Consider the following 12,185-nt stretch of genomic DNA (forward strand, 5'->3'; position numbering starts at 1 on the left):
CTGGCTTTATTTCACTTAGCATAACATCCTCATGGTTCATCCATGTTGCAGCCTATGTCAGAATTACCTTTTTAAGGCTGAATAATACTACATTGTATGTATATACCACATTTTGTTTAACTATTCATCCACTGATAGACACGTGGGTAGCTTCCACATTTTAGCTACTGTGAAGAATGCTGCTATAAACATGGGTGTACAAAATCTATCCAATCTTGATGAACAAGATGTCATTTCAATCCATTACCCTGTATAAATGCATACCACATAGACAAAATCTAGAATAGAAGTCCAAAAGGAAAGTGAAAAAGATGCCTTATTTCATCGCTTTTTTCTTTTGGTAGTGTGTCTAATTTCTCTTCTCTCTTGCTAGCCTCACCAAATCTAGACGATCAAAACTTTTCATGCCTCTTAGTATAATTTCATTATTAATGACCTCTTGCCTTTTCCCATGGAGTTCCCAATTCACGGATGAATATTCCCCAAATCTTCCACCTTCAAAAGTCATTTTACATCCTGCTTTCACCGAACTACTTTCCTTTTTAAATGCTTTACTTTCCTGTTAACCCAAAAAGAAAAAAAAAAAGGGGGGGGAGGAAGCAGCATATGTTTTATTAAAATATTCCTGTAACTATGAATCAGCAATGATGGGTTCTATTTTAAAATGCAAAAATTTCAGAGACTACATAAGTAAAAATAGAATATTATAAATAAAATTGCAAGCTATCCCCCCTCACAATACCTAACAGTAGTAAGCTTCTTTTTTCTCATCTGAGAGAAGATATTGAAAATGTGCTGATAATGTTGAGAAACATTAAAAATGATCAAAAGATTAGGAAATAAGAAAAAAAAAAAAAACATTTTTTCCAGTCTGGGATTAGACTGGAAAAGATAATATGAAGTATAAATAGCCTTAAAAGATATAGCCACATTACAAATGTACCGTCCTATTAATCTACACATCTTAAGGGCAGCCCTCTGATATAACTCAAAAAGTGAAGGAGGCATAAAAGGACACCAATCTTGTCGTGGGGCAGGTGCTAATCAGAAACTCAAAGATGTAAGGACTATTTGACATATACACAGATATATCCGGTCAACACCATTTGCTGCCATCCTGTGAAAGAAAATAAAAATTAACAGGCAATAGCTACTAAAATACACTTAGTTCTTCTGTAGATAAATAAAGCATTCTTCAATGACTTCATCTGCTGCAGCCCCTGGCTAAGACGGTTTGCAGCAGAGCAAGCAGAACTCCAAAAAGAGGCTGCCTATTCTTCAGCTCAGGACTGTCAAAGAAAAAAGGAAAAGGGTTTTACCATACTAAAAAGGTATTTAGTTCAGCCTATTCAGTGACCTGTGCAAGAAACAATAAGCCAAGCAAAGGATGGACTTTTGTCTTGATAAAGTAGGGTGATAGGATTCTTCAAAGAACATAGATCTCATCTCTGAGATATTTTAAAGATAAAAGTGCCTAAAGCCAGAACAAACCAAAACAACTTTTTAAGGATCCTTCAACCCTGATTTACACTTTGCCTTAATATTCTAGGTATAAAAGAGGTTGTAAACAAAATCCAGGAAGCCAGCAAGAAAAAAGTCATTTCTATAACACTGTGATTATGGAATACATCCCAGAATCTTTCCCAAAGATAATCAGAGGAACTCTAGCATCAGATGAAACCCAAGGGTCCACAAGACAATGACCAGAAGAAGCAAATTATAAATGAGAAGCTTTGGGAGCTCCAACCACTGGATCAGAATTTAATCATCTATGTCAATAACTTCAGTAAACCCCTAACTCTCTGCCTTGGAAGGAAACAAGGTAATTTCAGGAATGAGTAGAATTCACTCTCATTCTTTATGCGCTTAAATTATCTTAAAGAAATCTTAGTCACTTCCTGGTAGTTCTTACCGGAGATGAGTGCTATTATTAAAGGTCATTTGCCCAAGCTGATTTTCCACATTTTCTCTGTCTCATAAGCCCATACACACATTCAATCCTAAACTTGGAAAATGCTTAATACCTTAGGACAGAGAGAGCAGAATACTGTGACATGAGTGCAAAATTTCTAGCCCACAACAAAAGAAAAGTGAATCCTACTCAAAAAAAAGTCTCATAGTCAATCATTAATGATCACTGTGTCATCCTCAATAAAATTACTTGACATTTCAATTTTAGTAACCTCTCTCCACAGGCCTTAACGTTTTCCTACTTTATTAGCTAAGTACACTAAAAGACATTCTTTAGTAAAACTAAGTAGTAAAAAATTCACAAGAATTCTGAAGGTGATTTATCATCACAAAACTGTGAAAGAAAGCAGATTCCTACCAGTAAAAGTCACTTGAGAAAACTCAGTGAAAAATCCTCAACAAAAAAGAATATTACATTAATGAATTAACAATACATTTCTGTGTGCAACCACCATTTAACATTCACTTGCAATTTCAGTTTAAAACCTTTCTAGTCAATAATTTCTAGGACTGTACTTTGGCTATACTGTAATATGAAATCTGCATATTATGTTATTTAGAAAGTTAAAAAAGAGAAAAATGACTGGTATTTGTTCTTTAAAAAAAAAAGTTAATCCACACTTAGATGATAATTTCTCAAACTACACATGGATTTTATTCTAAATTCCATTAGGTTCCCAAAGCAACTGTTCACTTGCAGCCACTATAATGTCAACCTGTTGAGGTTTCTGTACAATACTCTTTCTACAAACTGGCTAGACTTTCCATTACCATAATTTTGCATACTAACATAGACAAAACACTATTGTCATTTTAAGCTGATAGAAATATTCCCAACCTAAGAAATCCAAAACTATTACAAACTTAAATTTTTCTTCAATTACTGAATTCACTTCTCTAGAATCATATGTAAAATTTCACTTGGTAATCAGGCTAAAATATCGTAAGTACAAGAAGTGTGGTTTCTCTATAGTCTCCTCAAAAAGAAAAAATATATAAGAGAATGAATCTGTCAACCTTAACATGGAGTTTTAAAATGAACAAGTTGACCAAAACTACATTACCATATGTCTGCTTAAATAATGAAGACAAAAAGACAATCCTGAAGTCCCACTGCCCCTATGGTTGTCTAGCTAAGTCCAGGAACAGAGGAACATTTATAAAGCTAAGATTCTGCTCACCCATTCTATCTCTGCAAAATCTGAACTGCTGAAAATAAATCTTTTTTCTTATTGTTAATTAGATAATTCCACGGTGCATTGTGTTTTCTATAATAGAGAGTAATACAGGATAAATTAACTTGACAAAAATGTAAAAATATCAAAATGATGCCAATTAGTATAATGGTGGCTGGTTTATCTAAGATTCAAAAACCAATTTAAAAGATGGGCTTTCAAGAATCCACATTCTTTTAAGTGAATGCCTTAATCGTTCAGTTTATTTCTTGGGGGACTTAAGATCAGCTTGTCAACACACAAAAAAGTATTATTTTCAGGCTTTCCAAGATTTCCAGTAGCTCATTTTTACCAGAAAGCCTATTTAATGGCAGCCAATTTGCAAACATCAAATTTAAGATTACAGCTTCTGTAAAACAAGAAGAAAGACATCAAAGTTCACTTCAAGTATTTACATTGGCATAGACTGAACAGACTACTTAAGAAAAAACTGACACCAAGGGCTCCATTTTGCTATCACTCATGTGCTACATGCACTAGTTTTCACATTACTTTAATCAAGAGATAGATATAACAAGTCTATCATTTAAAGTACACAAATTCATTACTCCTTTATGTAAGTTTGACATTTTGGCTCATGGCACATATTTGCAAACTAAGTATACACTCCACTAAAAGGGCAAAGAACAAAGAAACTAGAATAACTTAGCTTCCTTACGTTTATATTATAACGAAACAAGAAAACAACTAAGTGGGTGCTTGTAATGTAGGACTGCTAGGGTCAATTTTATCATCACTAGAGCCTCAAGTTTCCTTCAAAGTGATAGGGAGAATCCTTATTATCTGATAAATGGTTATTCAGAACTTAACATAACTGATTTCAACAACTACAGCACAAACAAAAGCACCTTAAATAGCAGACAATGTCTAATTACCTAACTTTTAATGACAATGATAAAAAAAAAAAACTTCTATTATGTACACAGAAAATCCAATAAATACCCTGCATTAAATATAGGCATTTTGTCCTAGATTCATGGACAATAAAAGGTCTAATAAGAAACAAAAGAAATTATTCAATTCTATACTCTTACTATAATTAGAAATAAATTTTAATAAACTAATTTCACTGAAAACTATTTTTCAAGAAGAGTTACCAGTTGTTCCAATTTTTCATTTTTTGATCATAGAATTTCCTTGTTCTTAAAGCTTTATATTTAATAGCTTTGTAAGAAAATATAACAAGATTATTAAATAATCTTGTAATATTAAAGATTTACTCAAAATATTAAAGATTTAGTATATTAATATTAAATAATATAAATATTAATTTATATTAATATTAAATATATACACAATTATATATATATTTAGTTTTTTATATATTTTATATAATATATATAATATATATTTTTATATAATATTAAATAAATATACATAAAATATTAAATGTATATAAAATATATAAATATATATTAAATATATAAATATAAAATAATATATTATTTACTATGTTAATTATAAATAATATTAATATTAAATAAATATTAAAGATTTACTCAAAAAATTACTCTGTCCTATTGATGGCAGTGAAGACTGGGGAGAGAAATTAAAGTTCTATGGTTTTTTCAAAAACACTTTAAGACAAATATAACAAATATCTGATTAGAGAAAATAATTTTCAGCTCTTCTAACACAAATATATTAGATACTTTCTATTCAAATACCCCCATACATTCACACATTTTTACATACAGAGAGGATGATGAGCTGAATCTGACCACTTATGGTGTGCCAAGCACTGTGCTTTGAATGCACTACACTTACGGCAACTTTGTAATTGAGCGATTATGTACAGCAATTCTGTCTGGTAAGTACAACTGTTAACGCTATGTACACATGGGGGTGTTGAGGCACGAAGAGGTTGAACAATTCAAAGCGACACAGTTAATCAGTGACAGAGTTAGAATTTAAACCCAGACAGTCTGGCCCCGCATCTGATTTCGTAATTATATTATAGTGTGTATAAGGTACACATGGTGCGTGACACAATGCCTGACACTCCACAGGCACTAAACAGAAGTGTAACTGTTGTCATACTGCTTCTCTCTTCTTCACTTACTCTGTGATAATTCTGGATCTCCTTTCAGATTCATCATCTTCGGAATAGAAGGGCCATACACATCCACATCTAGCAAACCAACGGCCTTTGACTGTAAGAAAACAGAATTTACCGTCAGACTTTTCCCCACCCTTCATCAAAGATAAAGTGCACAGAAACAGCAGGTCTGGCTACCGAAAAGACAATTTGCAAAATACTCCAAAATCATAACATAAACTTTCAAAGCAACAGTAAGGTAAAAGAACATAAACTGCTCAGGGTAAATATCGTTTGTTGGTTTACTAATCTCTTCTAGATAACTGACTAAAGAAATCCACTGCATCCACTTTAAACATTGTGGTTCAGATCTCCCATACACTCACAAACAGACTAAAACCTTTTGATCTGAAAACTAACAAACTACTTGCACACAATGTTAAAATAATGGTTTACAACAGCAAACATAACCCCAGCAAGAAGGAGCACTAACTTTTGGAAAGACCATCTAACACACCAAAGAATACAAAATGAAGGGAAAAAGCATAGAAACAAGACCATAATTAAAGCAAGTGAGAAATGCTGATGCAAATCTGGCATGGAAATGCTAACGAGGATGGCAGCAGACATAGTACAGAGACAACCTCTTATGTGCCAGTCACTGTTAAAAACCCGAAGTCTTCCAGAGAATTCATAAACAACTAAAACTGTTTTCCTTGATGATCCACCCAGCTGCCCAAGGGCAGAATATCCCGACTGGTCTCTTCACTAGCTGACAGTTCATCAGCAGGTTAACAAAGAAAGACAAACAAAATTCACTATTCCCAAATATGTCTTTTTTTCTTCTCCCCCCACCACCCCCTGCTCTTTCTTCTTTCACAGATTAAATCAATGCTATTGGTTTTTCTCATATACAAGCAAACAGAATGCTAATACTAACTATATGCCTTTGAGTTATGTTTCCCCAAGACATACAACTCTCCGCCCTCTCTCCCTGTATCCTGGCAAGATAAAACTCTTAACCTCTCAAAAAAAATTTTTTTAAACTAATCAATCTCTCATCTTCCACGTTATCTACCTATTTCCAGACACAAAAATCACTTGTTAAACCCCACTGTCTGGTTCCTATAAATAGACAAAACAAGGTACATTCAAATTTATGTCCCTGACTTTACAGTGACTCAAACTGCAATTCTAAGAAAATCATTTAATGTCCCTGTGTGACTCACAGAGGATTGGGATTAATATCTCCCTCTACCAAAAATCTCAGCTTATTGTAAAATAAATGAGAAAGGAGGAAGGACACATTACCTTTAATGGAATGGTGATATATAAAATTTGGGTTTAATACTTTAAAAAAAAATCATTTGTAGTGTTAGTTTCCAGCTTTCTCATCAAAAGTAGGTATAATAACACCTTACAGGGTTGCTATGAGGAGTCAATGAGAAATGTAAATAAAATCCTTACCAGAGTGCCTGGCACCCCAGAGGAATTCAAGTGGTGGGGAGATATAATCAGGGAAAGTCTAGGTGTCTATTTGGGTGATTTAGGATGGCATGTTTTTAGAGATTCTGATTTGTCCACAGAGCTGGCTGTGGAAGCCTAGTGTTTCCAGTTTCTTAATATAACATTGCTGATTAACTTCCCTCCATCCTTTTCTTCCTCCCTCCTTTCCTGTGTCCCTCTTTCCCTTTCTCTTTCCTCTCTTCCTACTGATCTTCATACCATTCTCTCCTGTTTCCTTTCTGATGTATCTAAGCACTGGAACTAAATTTAGGTCAGTCAGTAGCTTTAAAAAGGAACATTCATTGAGAAATTCATTGAGAAATTCTCACTGATTTTAACTCCTTTTCAAACCACAAACAAAAGAATTAAGTTGAATTAAAAATAGAATTAAATTCACTACAGATAAAAACATTTTCAAATGAGGGGGCCTAAAACCTTAAGAAATGTGGATAATTGTTAACTATTACCTATGGGTCTGCTAATGCTATAACTAACACCTCTTTTCCATATGTTTTCTGTGACACATACAAAATTAATGCAACCATAAAATAATAATAATGCAAACAAAAAATATTCTAAGATTCTTTTTCCTTGCTCTCATTTATATTAATGTTGTTTTAGAATAACTTGAAAGGGTTAGGTCTCAGTTTTCAAATTAATCTTCTAAAAATACCTGTCAAGTAAAATTAAATTTATGTTTTCATGAAACAAGAAAACAACTAAGTGAGTGCTTGCAGTGTAAGACTGCTAGGGTCAATTTTATCATCACTAGATCTTCAAGTTTCCTTCAAAATGTTAGGGAGAATTTAGCTATCATCTATCTGTTCTGTCTTCTAGAAGAAAACCATGCTTGTCTAAAAGTGAGTCCTTGGCATCATGGAGTAAGACAAAACTGAAGATCTGCCCTAAAATTTGCTGTGGTAGGAATGGATTTTACATATACCTACATAGCTGCTAATACACATTATCACATAAGAATAAAGAGGGCAGGGAGGGAAATCACAACATGATAGAGTTCCTCTTTTTTCCTGGAGAATGGAACTAAGAATAATGGAAAATCCTCTATGTGTTAGGTTCTCTGCATACTCTCTACAAGTCTCTACTGACCAACTAAATTTAGTACCAATGCTTACATATACCAAAAAGGAAACAGAGGAGAGAAAGGTATTGAGACTTGAAGGAAAGGGGACAGGGCACAACCATTAAAAGAATTACACAACCATTAAGAAGAAAAGGATATGACCAAAACTGACTAGAACCTACTAGGCCCAAGATAGCAGAAGATTTGACTTCCAGTATATCTTGAGCCTCATTATGCACTCATTGTAATACATTAGCATATGCTAAATGACACACCCACAGGTGCCATGAGAGTTCCCAGGCCAATTGTAAAAGGCCAAAAAGTAGGTGGTGTCCCAATTCCTGGAAATTAGAATATTCCTCCCACTCATTAGCATACAAAATTACCCAGCCCACAAAAACTAACCACCCACCACAGCCCAGCACCGCTCACTTTTCAAGAGGACTCCATGTCCTGCGGCCATCTTTCACCTTCTAAGATGGAGTGTGTCTCTCTAAATAAACCTGCTTTCATTTTACTATGGCTCGTTTGCTCTTGAACTTTTTCCTGCACAAAGTCAAGGACTCTCACTTGGTGGCCCAGCCCAGGTACTCACCCAAGAGCTGGGACATGACCAAGCTCTCACACCCCATTTTTCCTGCAACATACAAAGGTCAACAGGAGGAGGGGAAAGAGAAAGGGAAAGAGGGACACAGGAAAGGAGGAAGGAAGAAAAGGATGGAGGGAAGTTAATCAGCAATGTTATATTAAAAACCTGGATACACTAGGCTTCCACAGCCAGCTCTGTGGACAAATCAGAATCTCTAAAAACATGCCATCCTGAATCACCCAAATAGACACCTAGACTTTCCCTGATTATATCTCCCCACCACTTGAACTCCTCCGGGATGCCAGGCACTCTGGTAAGGATTTTATTTACATTTCTCATTGACTCCTCATAGCAACCCTGTAAGGTGGTATTATACCTACTTTTGATGAGAAAGCTGAAAACTAACACTCAAAATGATTCAAGTTTTCTTTCTTAGAATGAAGCAGAATGGAAAATTAAACACAAAAATACCAACCACATAAACCTCCACCATAACTTGAACATGATCTGTCTACAAAAGACTTAGATAAAAAGCAAGAGTCAGCATGATTCTCCCTAAAGGGCCAAATAATAGGAAATATTTTGAGAGGACCTTCAAGATGGCAGAGGAGTAAGATGCGGAGATCACCTACCTCCTCAAAAATACATCAGAAATACATCTACATGTGGAACAACTCCTACAGAACACCTACTGAACACTGGCAGAAGACCTCAGACCTCCCAAAAGGCAAGAAACTCCCCATGTACCTGGGTAGAGCAAAAGTAAAAAGAAAAAACAGACAAAAGAATAGGGACGGGACCTGCACCAGTGGGAGGTAGCTGTGAAGGAGGAAAGGTTTCCACACACTAGGAAGCCCCTTCACAGGCGGAGACTGAGGGTGGCGGAGGGGGGGAGCTTCGAGGCTGCGGAGGAGAGCACTGCAACAGGGGTGCGGAGGGCAAAGCGGAGAGATTCCCGCACAGAGGAGTGGTGCCGACCAGCACTCACCAGCCCAAGGGGCTTGTCTGCTCACCCGCCAGGGTGGGCGGGGACTGGGAGCTGAGGCTCCGGCTTTGGAGGTTGGATCACAGGGAGAGGACTGGGGTTGGCTGCGTGAACACAGCCTGAAGGGGGCTAGTGAGCCACAGCTAGCCGGGAGGGAGTGTGGGAAAAAGTCTGGAGCTGCCAGCGAGGCAAGAGACCATTGTTTCGGGGTGTCGAAGAGAGGGGAATCAGAGCACCGCCTAAACGAGCTCCAGAGACAGGCGCAAGCCGCGGCTATCAGCGCAGACCCCAGAGATGGGCATGAGACACTAAAGCAGCTGCTGCCGCCACCAAGAAGCCTGTGTGCAACCACAGGTCACTATCCACACCTCCCCTCCCAGGAGCCCATGCAGCCCACCACTGCCAGGGTCCCGTGATCCAGGGACAACTTCCCTGGTAGAATACACGGCACACCTCAGGCTGGCGCAATGTCACACCAGCTTCTGCCGGCACGGCAGGCTCGCCCCACATTCTGTACCCCTTCCTCCCCTAGACCTGAGTGAGCCAGAGCCCTCTAATCAGCTGCTACTTTAACCCGGTCCTATCTGGGCGGGAACAGACGTCCCTCAGGTGACCTACATGCAGAAGCGGGTCCAAATCCAAACCTGAACCCCAGGAGCTGTGCAAACAAAGAAGAGAAAGGGAAATCTCTCCCAGCAGCCTCAGAAGCAACGGATTAAATCTCCACAATCAACTTTATGTACCCTGCATCTGTGGAATACCTGAATAGACAACGAATCATCCCAAAATTGAGGCAGTGGACTTTGGGAGCAACTGTAGACTTGGGGTTTGCTGTATGTGACTGACTAGTTTCTGATTTATATGGTTATCCTAGTTTAGTTTTTAGCACTTGTTATCACTCATGGATTTCTTTATTGGTTTGGTTGCTCTCTTCTCTTTTTTAACTACTTTTTTTAATTGTTTTATTTTAACATTTTTTTATATTTTTATTTTAATAACTTTATTTTATTTTATTTTATTTTTCTTTCTTTCTTTTATTTCTCCGTTTTCTTCTGAGCTGTGTGGCTGACAGGGTCTTGGTGCTCCGGCCAGGTGTCAGGCCTAAGCCTTGGAGGTGAGAGAGCTGAGTTCAGGACACCGGACCACCAGAGACCTCCTGGCCCCATGTAATTATCAATCGGTGAAAGCTCTCCCAGAGATCTCCATCTCAACAATAAGACCCAGCTCCACTCAATGACCAGCAAGCTCCAGTGCTGGACACCCCATGCCAAACAACTAGCAAGATAGGAACACAACCCCACCCATTAGCAGAGAGGCCGCCTAAAATCATAATAAGGTCACAGACACCCCAAAACACACCACCAGATGTGGTCCTGCCCACCAGAAACACAAGATCCAGCCTCATCCACCAGAACACAGGAGCCAGTCCCCTCTACCAGGAAGCCTACACAACCCACTGAACCAACCTTACCCACTGGGGGCACACACCAAAAACAATGGGAACTGCGAACCTGCAGCCTGCGAAAAAGAGACCGCAAACACAGTAAGTTAAGCAAAATGAGAAGACAGAGAAATATGCAGCAGCTGAAGGAGCAAGGTAAAAACCCACCAGACCAAACAAATGAAGAGGAAATAGGCAGTCTACCTGAAAAAGAATTCAGAGTAATGATAGTAAAGATGATCCAAAATCTTGGAAAACAAGACAAAAAGACAACCCTCAGAATGGGAGAAAATATTTGCAAACGAAGCAACTGACAAAGGATTAATCTCCAAAATATACAAGCAGCTCATGTGCTGAATATCAAAAAAACAAACAACCCAATCCAAAAATGGGCAGAAGACCTAAATAGACATTTCTCCAAAGAAGATATACAGATGGCCAACAAACACATAAAAGGATGCTCAACATCACTAATCATTAGAGAAATGCAAATCAAAACTGCAATGAGGTATCACCTCATACCAGTCAGAATGGCCACCATCAAAAAATCTACAAACAGTAAATGCTGGAGAGGGTGTGGAGAAAAGGGAACCCTCTTGCACTGTTGGTGGGGATGTAAATTGATACAGCCACTATGGAGACCAGTATGGAGGTTCCTTAAAAAACTAAAAATAGAACTACCAAATGATCCAGCAATCCCACTACTGGGCATATACCCTGAGGAAAACATAATGTAAAAAGAGTCATGTACCACAATGTTCACTGCAGCTCTATTTACAATAGCCAGGACGTGGAAGCAACTTAACTGTCCATTGACAGATGAATGGATAAAGAAGATGTGGCGTATATATATAATGGAATATTACTCAGCCATAAAAAGAAACGAAATTGAGTTATTTGTAGTGAGGTGGATGGACCTAGAGTCTGTCATACAGAGTGAAGTAAGTCAGAAAGAGAAAAACAAATACCGTATGTTAACACATATATATGGAATCTAAAAAAAAAAAAAACAGTGGTTCTGATGAACCTGGGGGCAGGACAGAAATAAAGACACAGACGTAAAGAGAGACTTCAGGACACACGGAGTGGGAAGGGTAAGCAAGGACTGAGTGAGAGAGTGGCACTGACATATACACACTACTAAATGTAAAAAAGATAGCTAGTGGGAAGCAGCCACATAGCACAGGGAGATCAGCTCAGTGCTCTGTGAGCACCTACAGAGGTGGGATAGGGAGTGAGGGAGGAAGATGCAAGAGGGAGGGGATATGGGGATAAATGTATACATATAGCTGATTCACTTTGTTATACAGCAGCAACTAACACAACAATGTAAAGCACT

The 12,185-nt window shown here is 37.6% G+C and overlaps 1 protein-coding gene across 5 annotated transcripts in view; it reads right to left on the reverse strand.

Annotated features, from left to right (window-relative positions):
* The window catches only part of NUBPL (NUBP iron-sulfur cluster assembly factor, mitochondrial), a 294,693-nt gene that overhangs the window by 173,402 nt on the left and 109,106 nt on the right, over nt 1-12,185 (reverse strand). For 3 of the 5 annotated variants that reach the window (XM_060004721.2, XM_060004720.2, XM_060004719.2), the window contains one exon: nt 5,269-5,359. In XM_060004721.2, the coding sequence (XP_059860704.1) occupies nt 5,269-5,359 (91 nt within the window). Of the gene's footprint in view, nt 1-5,268; nt 5,360-5,737; nt 5,789-12,185 lie in introns of those variants that run through there. The other 2 variants (XM_060004722.2, XM_060004723.2) reach the window with 2 other exon arrangements.

This window comes from Delphinus delphis, chromosome 2 (genome assembly GCF_949987515.2).
Source record: "Delphinus delphis chromosome 2, mDelDel1.2, whole genome shotgun sequence".
Taxonomy (NCBI): domain Eukaryota; kingdom Metazoa; phylum Chordata; class Mammalia; order Artiodactyla; family Delphinidae; genus Delphinus; species Delphinus delphis.